The sequence below is a fragment of the Rousettus aegyptiacus genome, unplaced genomic scaffold (assembly GCF_014176215.1).
Source record: "Rousettus aegyptiacus isolate mRouAeg1 unplaced genomic scaffold, mRouAeg1.p scaffold_m13_p_17, whole genome shotgun sequence".
NCBI classification, from domain to species: domain Eukaryota; kingdom Metazoa; phylum Chordata; class Mammalia; order Chiroptera; family Pteropodidae; genus Rousettus; species Rousettus aegyptiacus.
In genome coordinates, this window is record NW_023416292.1 from 15596223 (window position 1) to 15613958 (window position 17736).

A 17736-nucleotide genomic window follows, 5' to 3' on the forward strand; every position below is an offset into this window, starting at 1 on the left:
CTCTTAAGCGCTGTGGCACGACAGAGGACCGCAAACTGTTTCAAATGTACCATGTTTACAAATCACAAAACAGTGGCGTCACAGCCATCTGCGGTGGCATTTCCGGTAACTACATCTTCCCTAACAGCTCTTCGTCTATAGAAACACATTTTGAAACATCGTGACCTGGCACATGGACTTTCACACAAACTCACTGTTGTAGGTAGCACCCAGTCTTGGAGCTGGCGGGCCCTGTCTATGGCTCCCCTGAGAGCAGCTGCTGCAGGGCACCAGGAGCTGAGCCCGCGCCCAGAGACCCGCCCCAGGCCCCGCCCCCGCCCCAGCCCAAGGTCATTACGGTCCCCGGCGAGACGGGCCCAGCATCCTGCCCGCGATTCATCAGGGACAGCGCTCCCGGCCTCTGCCTCCCTGAGGATGGACAAAAGGGCTCGCAGCTCCTCCAGAGAGTCTCACAGGAGAGGCGGCGGGGCCCCCCACAAGGAGAACAAGAGCGGGAAGGCGCAGAGGGGCGGCGCAGGCCGCGGGCGTCGGGATGCCAGGCGCGAGCAGCCGGACCTCGGGCGGCCAGGGGGCCCCGGGGAGCCCCGAGCACCCGCAGCCACCGTGGTGGACGTGGACGAGGTCCGGGGCTCCGGCGACGAGGGCACCGAGGTGGTGGCGCTGCTGGAGAGCGAGCGGCCCGAGGAAGGTACAGCAGTCAGGCTGGGGCCCCGGGAGGGGGAGCGGCCTTTCCAAGTGATACCCAAGAGATGTAAGATAGAGTGGCATCGCCGTGCGGAAAGCCACGCGAGGCCAAAGCATCCTGCTGGACCGACCCCCCGGTGGTGACGACCGAAATGCATCAGAAGAAATACAAATAACATCGACTAAATACTGCTGGTCTCAGGGGCCAGCGCGATTGGGAGGTTGCAGGAAGTGTGGTCCAGACTGGGAACCAATCCAAATGGCAAAGGGCCCACGCTGTTTTCTGAGGCCACGGAAGAGCACATGGGGACCTAATTTAAGTAAAGCTGGTGGCTTCGGGCAACTGTGCAGCTTATTCTTCTTCCCTCATCTCCACTCCTCAGTCTTACCTAAAAGCATTTTAAACTTTCTTTAGGGTGATCGGTTTCGTTTTTGTTTTTGTCTTTTTTTTTTTTTTTTTCCCCCTAAGTAGAAAAGCACAACCAAGTAGAGAAGAGACAAGCCAGAGTTTAATCTGTGAACCCAGGGTAACACCAGCCCCTGGCTCAGGGGGCAGTTGTGAGGATACAAGGAGGTAAGGCATCCGAAGCAGTGTGCACGGAGCCCGGAGCAAAGAACCCAGTTAGGACAAGATCCTTGCAAGGAACAAGAGGAGGAAGTTAGACCGATGGAGCACCCCTCGGGAACAAATCTACCTGCTTCCAATCCTTCTTATAATGAATGGAAGAAAAATTCTTTACACCTTAAGTGTAAGATGAGAGAGGTTTCCAGGAAAGGAAATAAGGAATAGTTGCTGTCTATGAAATTTTAACATTTCCTGGTTACCAGCAATGCAGTATATGCTGGAGCATTAAAAGTTGTGATCTGAGAAAGATTCATGCAATCAGGGTATAGTTATGTGGAGCATGTCAGTGCCGTTTTGCCCAATTGATGGCTTTTCATCAGTCAGAAATTTCCGGTCATTAAATGGTCGTTAGATCCAATGTTACAATAAAGCCAAGATTAGAGGTCTTATGTGTGCTTTAGACCACACTGGCAGGGAGGCAAGGAAGGGAGCCCCCATTTATGGAGCCCTACAATGTGTCAGGCACACACTAGGTATTGTACTGAGTATTATCATTTTCATTTCACAGATGTGCAAAAATACTGAGAAATTAAGTAACTTCCCAAAGACCTACAGCTGGGAAGTGGAAAAGTCAGAATTCTGTAGTCAGACAGTCTGAAAGGCGCATACTTGCATGAAACTGCCCCTGTTTTCTGGCCATGGTCACAGCACTGCCACCAACCAGCTGTGGCCTTAGGCACGTAGCTTCGCCTGTGTGGGCTTCGCTCAATCTCTCCAGCTGTTAAGTGAGTAGAGCCTGGGTCCCCAAGCAATGCATAATTCCCCTCGAGGGTGATGCGGCATTGCCGTGTCCTTGTCTGGGAGGTGTCCATGGCTCTCGGGGAGAAGGCAGCCCCCACCCCCACCTAGCACCACGCTCCCTCAGCCAGGCTGCTTACGACTCGGGAGAAACGAAAAGGTGCTTCACTTTACCAAAATGCTGGGACTATGTTGTATCGAAAGGCTCTTCCTGCTTTAACATTTAATGGTTCACTATCCACTTAAATCAAACAAATTGGATATTCAGGGAACCCAATCCAAGAGAATACTATTTTCTTAGCAAAGCTTCGAGTTAGGTTTTGAGTACAGATATGAATTTTCTGTTCACATCCCTAACCACTGTATGAGGGAATTTTCGAGGCCTTTCTTTACTCATAAAATGTAATTTTTAGACGTACATTTATTTATTTTTTACTTGCCATGGTTACCACTGGCAAGAGAAACAGATTTATAAACTAACTAAACATGGCAATAACACTGTTACTGCCCTTAACGGAGAACGCCATAAAAACTAACATGATGGTATTGGAGCAGCATTTCCCAAAATAGGTTACACGAGAAATAAATGCTATAGAACATGCATTTCCTTGGAGAAAACATTGCCTGGTCAGACAATTTTGTATTTGGGAAATACACTACCGCCTGTCCAGGAGCCTGCTCCATCTCCTGGAGGTCTACACGGCCCTTCACAGACAATTCACCGGCCCTGTGAACCGACTGCTCCGATATCCGGCTCACTCTGTATTTCCACCGAAGTCCACAAACTTCTCTGACCCTGATACGAAGGACTGGACCAACAAGTACTAGTCAGTGGGAATGGCAAAGTTCCAATAGAATTATTCTTTTTCTTTTTCTTTTTTTCTTTTTTTAAGGTATCAAGGCTTCGGGTTTAGGCGCCTGTGAGTGGCTTCTTGTCCTTATGTCCCTGCTCCTCATCATCGTGACCTTCCCTTTTTCTGTCTGGTTCTGCATAAAGGTGAGATTCCAATAAGGACCCAATTGGAAATTTTCCGATGCCTCTCACTGACCACAACATGTCCACTCTTACTTCTGTGTTTTGGTACGTGCCATCTGTCCTGCATGGAGTGCCCTCCTCACCTCAGCGGCCTGGGAGAAATCATGATGTCCACTTCTGACACGTCTGGGAAATTCTCAGGCATCTTCTGTAGACCATGAATTACCATTATCTTTGGCTCACAGGTGCTTATATTTGCAGTCCCTGAAGTAAATGAAGTCCTGTGTCAGTTTGGGGAGCACACGCCAAGACAAAAGTAGACTTATTGGGAGGCACTGTCTATGAGGGATTAGGAGAGAGAGAACAAAAGCAGGCAGGGAAAGCCTTCAGACAACGGTCCAGGTCTGACATTTATGCTATGAGAAGAGGAAGAAAGGATCGGACAGAACGAGCCTCAGACTGTGGTACAACTCTGAGAAAGTCTTGGCTAGCCCGAAAGGGAACTCCAGAGCAAAGTCTGCTTCATAGAGGAGTCTCACGATGGGCAAAAATGGCCAGGCCCTGGTACCTCTGCCATTTTTAGTCATTGACTGGAGCTGCCAGGATCCATGTCCTTGCTGGAACCCTACAGATGCTGCTGCGGCCACTGCTGATCGCACTCCTTACGCAGGCTCCTTCTCCATCTCTTCCTCCTCCTCCTTTTTTCTCCTTTTTCGTGAAAGGGTGTTGGATTTTGCCAAATGCTGTTTCTGAATCTACTGAGGTGATCACATGGTATTTGCCCTTTATTTTATTGATATGGTGGATTGCATTAACCGAATTTTGGATGTTAAACCAATTATGTGTTCCTAGGATAAGTCCCACTTATGGTTATGGTATGTAATCTTTTTAATGTTACTGGATTCAGGTTGCAGGTAGTTTCTTGAGGATTTTTGCATCTGTATTCAGGAGATCTTGGTCTCTAGTTTTCTTGCTTGTTTTGGTATCAGGATAATACTGACCTCAGAAAATAAGTTGAAAAGATTTCCCTCCTTCCTATTTTTGAGGGGAGAATTTGTGAATAACTGGTTTTACTTTTTATTTACATGTTTGGCAGAATTCACCAGTGAAGCCATCTGGTCTTGAACATTTTTTAGTGAGAAAATTTTAAATTACTAATTCTGTCTTTTACTTGTAGGTCTTTTCAGTTTTTCCTTTTCTTCTTGAGTCAGTTTTGGTAGTTTGTGTCTCTGTAGGATTTTGTCTCTTTGATCTAAGTTATCTAATTTGTTGGCATATTTTCTCTTATAATATTTTTTATTTCCATAAGGACGGTAGTGATGTCCCTGTCATCATTCCTCTTTGATTCCTGGTTTTGACAATTTGTTTCTTCTCTCTTTTTCTTCATCCCTCTAAATATTTGTCAATTTTGTTGATCTTTTTAAAGAAACAGCTTTTGATTCCATTGATTTTTCTCTATTGGTTTTCTATTTTCTATTGCGTTTATTTCCATTCTAATTTTTATTATGATCTTTCTGTTTGCTTTAGGTTTAGTTTGCTCTTCTACTTCCAGTGTCTTAAGGTAGAAAATTAGGACATTATTTTGAGGTATTTCTTGCAGTTTGAAACAAAATATAAGTATAGTATTAAAATATACTCCCCTTTTCTGTTAAATAGCTAATAGTTAATACATGTAAAAGCTAATAGTGCAGAAGTCACAGAAGAATATAAGATTGAATATTTTATGGTAAACAAGCATGATGTCTTTGATGTAGGAAATGCTAGATGCAGTAGCAGCATTTGTTTTTAGGTAATCATGACTCTGAAATCAAAATTCTGTCTATGGGCTCAAAAATTAACATGGCCAATATACTTTTTCACTGATTTCTGAAATTCTACACTTATTAAATGTAGAGTTTGTAAACCTAAATATTAAGTTTTTTCTCGACTCTCAAAAGAAAAGATTTTTCATACCTAGGATCATTCCTGTGCAAAGGCCTTTTGAAGACTTATTTTCTTTCTTGGAGTGATTCAAAGTCTTAAATTTTCTTTTAGGTTGTACAAGAGTATGAGAGAGTAATTATATTTCGACTGGGACATTTGCTTCCTGGAAGAGCCAAAGGGCCTGGTAAGAAACATCTTTTTAAAACTCCCTATAGACTTGCCAAGTTCTTCAATCATGCATATTTGTAATATGGACCTCTGATTACATGAAGTTACTTGATTCATGATACCTTATTTTTCTGTTCCTTGTAACACAGTTATTAAGAAATTCTTCAGAGAGTATTACCACCAGGGCATAGTGACCAAGAGGGAGAATGGGTGCAGAGAGCCAAATGCCAGAGCCAGGATGGCCGAAGTGGACCCATGGCCAGGCACTGGTTTTTGTAGAATGTAGAATGTGTATATGTTCAGAATTTTGTGAATTCTCAGAGCAAAGCTGGGCTTGTTCAAAGTTTAGGGGGTGAGGCAAAGTTCAGCATCCAAGTAACAAATTTCTTTTTAGTTGGTGGAATTTAAAAAACACAGATTGAGCACTTCTTGGTGTTTCAGATACTGCATACCTACCAGGGAAATGAAGATGGATGAATGAGACATGGTTTTCCATCTCTAGGACCTTAAAATCTAGTGAAGTTGATGTCCAGAGGTCCAAGCTGATGATGGGCATGGATAGAAGTACGGTCAGTCTGAAAAGTTGAGCAGCTGGAGTTTGGAAATCTAAGCTAGCCAAGAAGGCATGAAAAGGAGCAAAGTCTCACCATGTATATATTGGAAAGGGTCCAAGATCCCAGCCAGGTCTGCAGAAACAGGTAGAGAAGAGAGACCGGACTAGAAGATACAAACCAGAGTTTGAAGATTTATAGTCAACAGATGAGTCTGTACAAAAGTAGAGCCAGAACCTATAGGTCCAGGACAGAGACTGTTTTGTCTTGGTTCTAGTTTTTGGCATCCTTCTCAGGTTGGGCTGGAAAGGACTAACTAGGTTGCTCCTCAGAGAGATCCTGGGCTCTGGGAGGTGCTACTGACTCCAACAAAGCTTTGCTCTTACAGCAGCCCATGGTGTCCAATGGAATCACAGAAAAATCTCAACAAATCAATCTAAAAATATTGCACATCGATCCTGTGTATTACATTGGGTGGGTAAGGAATAACTAACCGACCAGAAGGCTGGTATCATGGTATTACTATTCCAATGACCTCTGGGGCTCACCTTTTAAGAACTATCACATGGAGGTTGCTGGCTCTAAAGTTTGTCATCTTGGTACATGCATGGATTCAAAGCTAATTTTACAAAGCACCTAAAAGGCACTAAGTCAGGCACTAAAGCTAACAATAGTACAAAAGACACTCTTGTTAGGGAATTTGAATCTAGTCAAGGAGATAGACATTTAATTCAAAATGTGGGAGGAGTCAGCATCATCACCAAGGTGACTACACAGCCCATTTGCTGCGAATAATCTCTGTTTATGCCTGTTGTCCTGAAGTAAGTTCTCTCCGTGCTCTCCTCTCATCCTCAAAAGTGTCCCAGGTTGAACGACAAATTATATAGTAACCTTAGCAACAACTAACATACTAGGGGTGGTGAGGTAGTAGTCTCACCCTGTGGCCTGTGTGTAGCTGGAGGCTAAAAAAAAGCAATGCAATGTGCAATCCTGTTCAAAAAAGGTGAACCTCAAACAGTCTCCATGCTAGCCGTTCACCTGTCACTCCCCCTGCCCCCTCTTCTAGGCCTCTTCTTCTTTTTGCCCTGCCTGGATACCTACCACAAGGTTGACCTTCGTCTCCAAACCTTGGAGATACCCTTCCACGAGGTAAGCCACATGATGGGTTTTGCTTTCTCTCTACATTTTACGTGGCTGAGCTACAAATTCTGGTCCAGGGCACAATGACTATTTAAATCTAAAGTAGAAAAGGGAAATAGAGATATGGACTACTTCGAAATAAAAAACTCCTGTGTGTCTAAGGACACAATCGACAGAATGAACAGGCAGCCTATGGAATATTTGCACATAATATGTCTGATAAGGGGCTAATATCCAGAATATGTAAAGAAATCTTATAATTCAACAACAAGAAAGCAAAACGAAAATTAAAAATGGGAAAAGGAGCTTGTGATGGTTAATTTTATGTGACAACTTGGCTCAGCTGTAGTACCCAAATACTTGCCGAAATCGTCGGATGTTGCTGTGAAAGTATTTTTTGGAGAAGGTTAATATTTAAATCAGTAGACTGCGAATAAAGCAGATTTTGCTCCATAATGTGGTTGGGCCTCAGGCCTTAAGAGAAAGACTAACTTCTCCTCGAGGGGGAGGGAATTCTGCCAAAAGACCGCTCGTTGACTCGAGCTACAGCATCAACTCTTTCTGTGGTCTTCAGCCAGTTGACCTATTTGGACTTGTCAGCCTCTACAATTGTGTAAGCCAGTTCCTTAAAATCTCTCTCTCTCTCTGTCTCTACACACACACACACACACACGATTTCTCCAGAAAGACTTGACTAATTCAGATTTGAACAACATTTCTCCAAAGAAGATACAGAAATGGCCGACGAATACACGAATAGATGTTCAACATCACTAATAATTAAAGAAAGGCAAATCAAAACCACAATGAGATAATGACCTCACACCTGTTAGGATGGCTAACAAAAGAAAAATAATGAGTGCTGACAAGGATGTAGAGAAATTGGAACGCTTCAATACTGTTTCTGGGTAGGTAAAATGGTGCCGCTGCTGTAGAAAACAGCAAAAAATTAAAAATAGCATTACCAATTGATCCAGCAATTCCACTTCTGGGTATATACCCCAAGGAACTGAAAGCAAATTTTTGAAGAGATATTTGTATATCTAATGTTCACAGCAGCACTATTCACAATAGCCAAGAGATGAAAGCAACCCAAGTGTCCATCAGTGGCTGAATAGGTGAACTAAGTATTGTGTATACCCACGATGGTGTATACCCACAAAAAGACAAATGCTGTCTGATTCCACTTACGTGAGATACCTAGAGTAGAAAAATTCACAGAGATAGAAAGTAGAATGGTGGTTACAGGGGTTGGGGGAAGAATGGGGAGTTGTGGCTTAATGGGTTTCAATTTTGCAAGATGAAAAGAGTTAAGATTGGTTTCATAACAATGTGAATGTACTTAACACTACTGAACTGTACACTTAAAAATGGTTAAGATGGTACGTTTGATAGTATGTGTGTTTTACCACAATAAAAAAATTAATTAGTAATTGAGATTTATACACCTTTCTTAAATTGTCCCCCACTTTCAGTTTGAAGTTCTTTCTCATTTTTTCTTTTGGTAAATAGAAATGTAAATAGAAATTACATATATTTTAAAAGGCTTATTTTAGATAACAAAATATTGTAAAAAAGGAATAAATTAAACTTACCCCTAATCCTACTACCTATAGATAGATGTTGATATTTTGCAGTGTATCTTTTCAGACCTTTTTATGTGTGTGGTTATGTTTACAGATGGGAATATAGACTACATATGTATCAAACCATACAGTCCATTTTGTAGCATGCCTTTTCTTCATTCAGCAATTTCTGTGGTCATCTTCTGATATATTACCTATGTTTCTACCCCTTTATTCTAAGTGGACACATAGCATTCCGTTGTGTGGATGTACCACAATTTATAACTCTCTATTGTTGATATTATTTCCAATTTCTTATTACAATAAGCAATACTATAAGTAACACCCTTGCAGCTAAATCCTTAAAATATGTTCTTGTGATCAGTGTCTAGAAATGGAAGTGCTGAGAACATGCATCTTGTAGGGATTTCGGTGTGCGTCACTGATCTGTCCCCTAGTGTGTACACCCAGAGATCAATACATTCGGTTCCTTGTTTCCCAAAACATGCTTCTCTTTTAGCATTTTTTTAGGGAGGCGGGCATCAGTTTTAAAAGACCTGATAAACAATTAACTGATTTTTTCATATAAGAAAATTATTCCTGATTTTTTACAAAAAGACTTACAACAGGATTGTTTTAAATTGTGAGTTCCTTTAGTGTATTTAATAAAAACTCTATAATCTTCAAAAACATATCTTTTTTTTTTTTTTAATAAGAAGTGCAATGGAGAAATCAGGAAAAGGGACAGGGTGCTGGGGGTGGTTCATCTTTAAGTTGGATGGTTAGGATAGGCTTTTCTGAGAATGTGGTGCGGGGGGTGCTAATTGTGCCAAGGTGTGGGGAGAAAACATTCCAAGCACAGGGAACGGTAAGTGGAGAGGCTTGGAGTTTGAGAGCATGCCGACCGGCCTGAGGAACAGCAAGGTCGGTGTAGCTGCAGGTGAAGGGCATAACAGGAGAGGACGTCAGAAGTGAGGGAGTGAAGGGGCCAGATCATGGAGGTGGTCGTCAGCAAAGGACGCTGAAACATCATGTCTATGTTGAACAAAGGGTAGGCCAACTGCTATTTTTCCCTCTTGCTATACTCTTACGCTGAGAAAATCCCCCCTGAACACATTTAGTTCCTCTATCCCTGCATGGGAAAGGGGCCCAGGAATCAGGCCTGTCACGCCGACTTTTTTTCTGCCTAGATTGTGACCAAAGACATGTTCGTAATGGAGGTAGATGCCATCTGCTACTACCGACTGGAGAACGCCTCTCTTCTCCTAAGCAGTCTGGCTCACGTGTCCAAAGCTGTTCAATGCCTTGTGCAAACCACCATGAAGCGTCTGCTAGCACATCGGTCGCTCACCGAAATACTGCTAGAGAGGAAGAGCATTGCCCAAGATGTACAGGTACTTCGATCAATTTAACGCTGAACGTTAAATGAATTCGTTTCTTCACTGGCTATTTATTGAATCTTTCATGTACCAAGCATTCACTGGGAAAGGTGCCACCCCTTAAAAGGCTGCCATATTGACCCTGAGTCAATCACAGTCTGGTGCAGGTTAGTCAGTTATTGCCATAGTTTTTGCCCTCAGTCCTACTCCAGCAGCTATAGACTCATTGTAAAGTGCCACATAGCACCAAATGGTGGGAGTGGAAGCCGGGGTGCGGAGGAGTCAGGGGGTGGGTAGGTGGGGGCTGGCTCCTTCTGAAGTTCCGAAAGGAGAATCCATTCCTTTGCCTTTGGCAGCTTCTAGCGCCTGGCCCCTTCCTCCATTTGCAAAGTATGTCACTCCAGTCTCTGCTTCCGTCATCACATTACCTTCTTCTCTTCTGTAGTGAGATGTCCCTCTGCTCCCTTCTTATGAGGACACTTGTCAGAACCACTGGGGGCTGTCACCGACATCTCGCCTCTTCTCTCTGCAGGTCGCCTTGGATTCAGTGACCTGTATTTGGGGAATCAAAGTGGAGAGAACAGAAATGTGGGTAGGCGGTTAACTGGGAAGAACACAATGTGATAAATGAAAATATTTTGGTTTTATTTAAAATGTTTCATTTGATAAGCTATTTTCATTGCATGAGTATGAGTGTAGCCATGTTAGCATCAATTTGGGGGGATAAATAAAAAATACCTATTATCTCAGAGCCATAACACAACCGCTGTAACATTTGGGCAAATTATTTTCACATTTCCTCTCTATGGATTAAAAAATTTTTGAGATAAAATTCACATAACATAAAACTCACCATTTTAAGCATTTTAAAGTATAATTCATTGGTTTTTAAGATATTCGCGAAGTAGTGCAACCATCACTACCATCCAATTCTAGAACATTTTCATTGCCCCGAAAAGAAAGCCTTTAAGCAGGAACCACTCACTGAACCCCTCACCTGCCAGCCCCGACAAGCACTAATGTGCTCTTTGTCTCTGTGGATTTGGATATCCTGGATATTTCTTATAAATGTACTCATGTGACACGTGGCCTCTGTGTCTGGCTTCTTCCACTTGGCACTGTTTTCAAGGTTCATTCATGTTCTAACATGAATCGGTACTTCATTCCCTTTTATGGTGCAATATGATTCCATTGTGTGGCTATATCATATTTTGTTTATCTACTCATCAATCGATGGATGTTGAGCTGTTTCCGCTTAGGGCCTATTACGAATAATGCTGCAGTGAACATTCACATGCAAATTTTTGTGTGAACGTTTTCATTTCTCTTGGGTATATACCTAGGAGTGGAAATATGGAATCACATGGTAACTCTACACTTAACTTTCTGAGGAATCACCAACTTGTTGTCTATCTAGGTATTTTTCATAGTTAGCATTTGGGGTAAAAATACAATTTTGTATCTTTCATGCAATGCATTAAATATTATTCTTATTTGGTCAGTTCTACCTTTTCAAAATCAATTCTCGTACAAATGTGGATGATTTCCCTTATTATTAACAGTGTGTCTCGTCAAGGCTTTTTTCCATTATTCAAATTTAATTGCTGGGATTTAGGCTAAACTTTAATTGGGGGAGGGGGGAAATCATCATGATCCATCAACACAAAATTTGTTTTCCTTGTACAGAGAAAACCATAGCTCTACGTGCGGTAGCATCAGTGATGATACAAACCTGCGTTTGAGGGCCTGACCCTTGCGGCGCTTTCCTGCCCACTGTCTGGGGGAGGTCAGGGGACCGCAGCCTCCGCGGCGGCGGGGTTCACTGCTCGTCCTGCAGCAGCGGCTGAGAAGGCGGCTAAGCCCGCGAAAGCCCTGACCGCGGAAAGCGGTGCCCACACCCAGTGGGCCGTGTTCCTCCTTTTCCAGGAAGGACGTGAGGCTGCCGGCCGGGCTTCAGCACTCCCTGGCTGTGGAAGCCGAAGCGCAGAGACAGGCCAGAGTGCGGGTGAGCCGGCCCGGGGCAGGCCGCCCTCCCGCAGGGGCTGTTTTTGGGGGGAACGTGGGGAAATCCAGAAGGCCTGCTCATGTAAAACATTTGCCCTGTACTTGCTCATTTCCTCACCTTCCCGTCAGAGGAGGAATCTGGCTGTGCTACCTGTTCCCCACCCCCTACCCTTCCCCAACTGCCCCCCCCACGCGCCACACACACACACCCGACCCTATTAAAATGACCGACTCCTCCATCTCTCCATCTCGAGTCTCGTTTTCACTCCCTGTTCCTCAAAGCGTCTCCCCACATCCATCCCTCTTCTCTGGAGCTGGCATCTTTGCTGGGTAATAGCAGTCACCTGTCACCTCTAGGTCAATAACACTCAGACCCTGCTCCCTAGCTCTGGGCAAGCTCTAGAGGGACGACGGTGATCAAGACCCAGCCCCCTCCCCACCAGAGCCGGGAGAAGGCTGTGCTGCTCGGCTGCTCTGCAGGCTCCCCAGTGAGGAAGCAGTTCCCTAGGACTGGTGTGGGGTGGGCAAGGGTGCGGGGAAAAGGAAAGCCTCCACGGGGAGTCAGAGGCCTCTTGACAAACAGAAAGCAGGTGAAGAAAAACCCCTAACCACACAGAGGGCCGGTAACTGCCAGGAGGTGGGAGAGGAAGGGGAGGAAGTCGGCTGGCCCACTGGGCAGAGTTGCTTCTAGATCTGAGTTTCGTCCCCTTGGCCCACTTAAGAGTGGCATTTGGGTGGTGAGCTTGGGTGCTTTTTCTTTGGAAATGCTCACCCAGTCATCTGTCCTAGTTGGGAGTCAGTCACCCATCCAGGACTCCGGTCCTCTGCCTGGAATGCAGGCTAACCTTTTCTCTATATGACAAAATCCTACTAATCCAGACCTGCTACACGTAATAACAACCCCCCTAACGCTTCACGACACTTTCCGGGGCCCCTAACAAATTCCACCCCAAATTACAATTAATGATAGGATCGGTCTCCCCTAGAGCGAGATCCTTGAAAATGAAGACGGTCTGTTTGCCTAACAGAGCCTGCCACGTAGTAGACGCTCCATGAGTAGTGACTAAAACCTTCATGGGACGAAGAAGAAAATTCACTCTGCTCTTCTTCCCATCTGTTCTCTAGATGATCGCCGCCGAGGGGGAGAAGGCTGCCTCCGAGTCCCTGAGGACGGCGGCCGAGATTCTCTCGGGCACCCCGGCTGCTGTTCAGCTTCGATACCTGCACACTCTTCAATCCCTGTCCACAGAGAAGCCGTCCACGGTGGTGTTACCTTTGCCCTTTGACCTGCTAAATTTCCTGTCTTCTCCCAGCAACCGAACTCAAGGAAGCATCCCCTTGCCAAATCCTTCCAAACCCGTGGAGCCGCTGAATCCTAAAAAGAAAGACTCTCCCATGTTATGAGAGGAGCCAAAGACAGCGTGACTGTCAAGGGGCCCCCACGGAGTGGCCACATCCCGAGGGGAGGCGCTCTGCTCTCACTTTGTTGGGCTGCCATATGGAATGCCCTGGGAACGTACAAAGTCACAATGCAGCAATCTGTGAGAAGACAGGGCAATCGTGTCATGACCAAGAAGCCACATGACAAATTTAAGTAGATCGTTTCATCAGAGTGATCATGAGACAGAGTTTTAGTCTACGTCCTACTCCGGAAGATGTTGTCTGCTCTGTGGCCCCTTTGACAAGGTCGGTGCTGCTCCCACGGCCCTTTACACACCCCTATCATGGGCTTATCACACTCTCTCGTAATCCTGTCCTTAAGACGCAGGCTTCGCCCCAACTGTACTACCAACTCCTCAGAGGCACCTCTTAGGATTTTCCCCCAGCCACACTCAACCTTATTCACTTTACCCCGTATTTCTCACACCCAATCCTGATACCTGCACCACGGTGACACGTAAATGTTCCCGAGGGAAGGAAAGTAAAAGAGATGTACTTGGGCTAGATATAAAATGTACACCTAATTAAACAATTTAAAAGGAATTCTTTTTATGGAGACTCCTTTTTAAAATAGAGAAATAAAACAAACAAACAAACAAAACCCTTTATCTGATACACGTTGCTTAAAATCTGAGGAAGCGTCACTATAAACATGGGGCCGATGTGTTTTCGGTGTAGAATTGGCCAGCCCGCTCATTTTTCAAACAGTAATAATACTCTGTGATCTGTACATGCCCTGAAGAAGTCTTATCTTGTACAGATGATATTCCCTAATATGAATACATTTCTGTAATTTGTCATTATCCATTAACTTGTCTTACACAATTAGAACTACGTATCTAAAGAAAAAGGTTAGCCAAGTAAGTAAGAAAGCACACCGAAAAATACAGCGAATCCTCCATAAACTTAAAAACATTAGTAACATTACAGACATTACTAACATTACAAAAATGTGATTAAAATCATCATGTTAGTAGAATTCTGCTTATAATGGGAATTTCCACGTTGCCGGAACAGGAAGAAATGGTGGGAATGACCCCCAGCGCTCACTATTTGGTGATTTCTCTCTCCTCCAAACCGCCTCTTTACTCTTCATATTAGCCAATGTTATTATTCTATAATGGAGATGTGTTCCTGCTGTTTCTAGATGAACTTTAAATATTTTGCATAAAAACACTCAAAAAGGGTTTTCCTTACGAATGTTAGTCTGTAAAACCCTGCTGAATGTTATTTGAGAGAGAGAATGTATTCTGACCTCCTAACAGTGGACCTTGGAACCTCTGTAGCATCTAGTCTGTTGGAGATAAGCTGTTTTCTCACTATGTTTAAGATAAACAAAGCCCAAGGCCAAGGCCGCTTTGCCTGTCCTGTTACCTGAACCACTGCAGTACTTATCCCTGCCACACCTCCTGCGCTCTAAAAAAAGAACAGAAACTCCCTAGCAGTGTAGTACAGCAGTACATAACGATGCCAGCCTTAGGGTCATCTCTGTCATACGTCTTCAGGCCACCACCTCTCCTCCGCCCACAGCTAGAAAACCACACGTTCTAGCCCAGCCTCGCTCTATGCCCTACAACTTAGCCAAGCAACCCATCTTCCCAAGATTATACAGGACTATGAGATGGTTTCAAAACCTACATATTCGTACAACCATGCCAAATACATTTATTGATATAACAATCTGCTTATAAGATTACTACATCTATTGAGATAATTTTCAATTTTGTTCCAAAGCCAATTTCATTCAGTTCTGAAAAAAGTATTTCCGTATCTTGTTAAGAGAAAGTCTTCTTAGTTCCTACTCCCAAGGACCCTGCTTGGTTATGGGGCAGTGGCAGTGCCGAAGGCCGTGGACTGAGCAGTCTCTGCTGGAGGTGATGGGAGGTTCTGGAGCAGAAGTAGCAGGCAACGCTCTAAACCACGCAGAAGTGCCAAAATACAACGTGTGGAATCCAAAAGGCAGCCGATCCAAGTAAGCCAAAGGAGCTAATGAAACCTGCCAGGGCCGGGAGCGCGGTGCCAGAGGGAGAGAGGAAAGCAAGCACTTAGGAAGCAGCATCAAGTAGAATGAGCGTTGGGGGAACTCCTGGGTCATTTCCTAAAAGGTCTACTCTATTTGGGTCTGCAGTTTGCTTCCGTGGACCAGTCAAGGCACGGTCATAGATGGTCCAGCCCATTTAAAGAGTCGATGGCAATTACGGCATCCCTGAAGTGGGGAGAATTTTTTATTACCAGGACAAGTTGGCATCAAGGGTCGTTGATCACTTTTCACCCCATCTAGATGGTTCCTGATCTCAGGATGGCAGATGTTGGCATGAGTGATGAAAAAGGAAGTAGGGTCATGTGGTCCAGGCACAACCAGAAGCAGGAACAGAACAACGAGACGTGAATGCCAGGGACATAATCCAATAATGGCTTTTATGACCTTTAATAATCCCTTGTAGCATGGTTCTTTCTGACAGAAGCAGATTTCGCATACATACTTGGGGAGTGCCTATGGTCTGCTCTTATGCCCAGCTCTGGTCAACATGTCAATTTCTCACTCGCTTGCCAGTGGGCACCTTCTGGATCTGCTTGAATGGTCTGAAGTGTCCTAGATATCAACCAGCTGGTGGGGTGGGAGGGCTTGACGGGAGGGGAATAATGGGGATAAGTTGTGAGGAAACCGTTCTCGGTAAAAGGGTATGGTGAATAGTCAAAGGCAAATTCTTCGGAGACTAGCTAGGTGAGCAGACAGTGTTGTCTGCAAGGTCCTAGCCGTGGAAGTCTTCTCCTGAGACCCAGGTGCTGCATCCTAAATGGCCTCTGATCTTGAAACGATAGGGCTGGAGCTCTGCAGTTGGGACTCCCCTACACCTGGGAGGCCCGGCAGGCCATTCTGCCAGTGCCCCCCTATCCCTCGGGGGCCATGTCAGCGTGGCTAAGCATGCGCTTCATTAGATTGCTGCTGGCTGCTACCACGTTCTTTAGAAGAGTCTATTGGGACTGTGAGGGTTCCGACGCCCTCCAGAATTGTGGCTCGTGCGTCAGCGCATTTGCTCCTCTGCTTCCTGTAGGAAAATACTTGCTGGTGGGTAGCACACTTATGTGGAATTCCAGAAGTATGCAAGCAGTACTCCAGAGCTTCGGGGCCTGCAAGCAGAATTCCCAGCAATGTTTCCATTCATTCCGGCCATTCATCGCCAGCTTGAAAGGCCAAGAGTGAGAAGAAAACCTAGTCAATATGTGTCAGAAAGTGCCTGACAAGTGACCTGCCCGTGGTCAAGTCAATAGGACCATAGCATAGGACCAGATCTCTTGGGAGAGAATCACATGGTGCCCACATGCATAGCGTAGGTCTCAGGGTGTGGTGTGGGGCCAGGCCTGGTGGATAAGGTGCTTGCTCATCAAACTTCCTAAGGTCCCTGAAGTGAGAAATTAAAAGAAATTATTCTGAAAAACTAATAAGAAAGTATTCTGAAATCCCATCAAAAGCCCCCAAATTTGCTAGAATCACCCAAGAATCTGCTTGGGAAAGCAAAAGGGTAGGGCTGGCTGTGCCCCAGCAGGTGGTCGATGTGAGCATGAGCCTTGGCTTTGGCTTTCAGTTGGGCCATGAGGACAACCAACCGTCTGAAAAACTTTATGTTTCATTGTCCCAGAGTTAAAGAGTCATCCAGTAGGCTTAGGATTTTTGAAAGCCATCCCACACATGCTTTGATGATGGCCAGGGGCAGGCCTCACCAGGAGTTTGGCTTAAACAAGGCTGGGGGCTGTGGAGTCAGCGGTGACGTGGAGTGTCCGAGGCTTAAGGAATAGGCAAAGGCCTAACATTTCAGGAGACAGATCCAATGGAAGGCCAGGGATGTGGAGCAAAAGCAGGTGAGGAATCTCACTGTAATTGTTTAGAGCCAGAGAGAGAACAGCAAATGCAAGTGACTTGGAAGCAGTGAGGCAGGAAGGAACTCTTACTAAGTGACTGCCCAGAACAGGTGTTTGTCATCTGCAACTTACTTTTGCAAGTTAGTTCATCTCTAGTACCTAGAAAGATCCAAGGTCATGGACAGGACCAAGAAAGCAATAAAAGCAAACAATGAGAGTTCTGGGTGAATCTTCAGCAATACTGACCCCTGTATAAAACCATCTGAGCAATAACCTGGTGGCCCACAGGTATTGTCAAACAATCTAGACATGGTCCAGCAAGCTGGAGGCTCAGACATTGACCAGCTCTGTGACCTTGGGGGAGTTTTACAACCATTTTGGGCCTCCATTTGATCTTCTAAGAAACGGGCATAACCGTATCTCCCTTACCTCCTTTGTATGGTTTTTGTGAAGATCAGATAAATCATAAGAACGCCTGAAATCATATGAAATCTGAACATGCTGCAGCAACCTAAGAGCATTACCAGGATCCTCTCTTTCGAACTGAAAAAATGTTTGGTTTTTTTTTTTATTTGTCATTCTTCTCTGCAGAGTTCAAAGTCTTCGAAAAGCATTATTTTCTTGACAGTAACAGACACTTTTTACAAATCCATTAGAAAATCAATTGAAGAGGCTAGCAAAG

General features: G+C 44.7%; 1 protein-coding gene across 2 annotated transcripts; it reads left to right on the forward strand.

Annotated features, from left to right (window-relative positions):
* Positions 1-363: 363 nt before the first annotated feature.
* On the forward strand, positions 364-13736 carry NPHS2 (NPHS2 stomatin family member, podocin). Of its 2 annotated transcripts, none has more exons than XM_016141183.2 (8): positions 364-688; positions 2941-3044; positions 5058-5130; positions 6732-6814; positions 9561-9764; positions 10282-10337; positions 11676-11754; positions 12879-13736. In XM_016141183.2, the coding sequence occupies exons 1-8, from the start codon at positions 415-417 to the stop codon at positions 13155-13157; spliced, it is 1152 nt and encodes a 383-aa protein (XP_015996669.2). In that variant the 5' UTR covers positions 364-414; the 3' UTR covers positions 13158-13736. The 2 variants fall into 2 exon arrangements, with proteins under 2 accessions (XP_015996669.2, XP_015996670.2); XM_016141184.2 differs by having other exon boundaries at positions 10282-10341; positions 12879-13158.
* The last annotated feature ends 4000 nt before the right edge of the window (positions 13737-17736 follow it).

Bases quoted from the DNA above. Each gene is read 5' to 3' on its own strand.
- NPHS2 (XM_016141183.2), top strand. From the start codon at position 415: ATGGACAAAAGGGCTCGCAGCTCCTCCAGAGAGTCTCACAGGAGAGGC. The intron at 3,045-5,057 runs GTGAGATTCCAA...ATTTTCTTTTAG, and splicing joins CTGTCTGGTTCTGCATAAAG to GTTGTACAAGAGTATGAGAG. The intron at 11,755-12,878 runs GTGAGCCGGCCC...TCTGTTCTCTAG, and splicing joins AGAGACAGGCCAGAGTGCGG to ATGATCGCCGCCGAGGGGGA.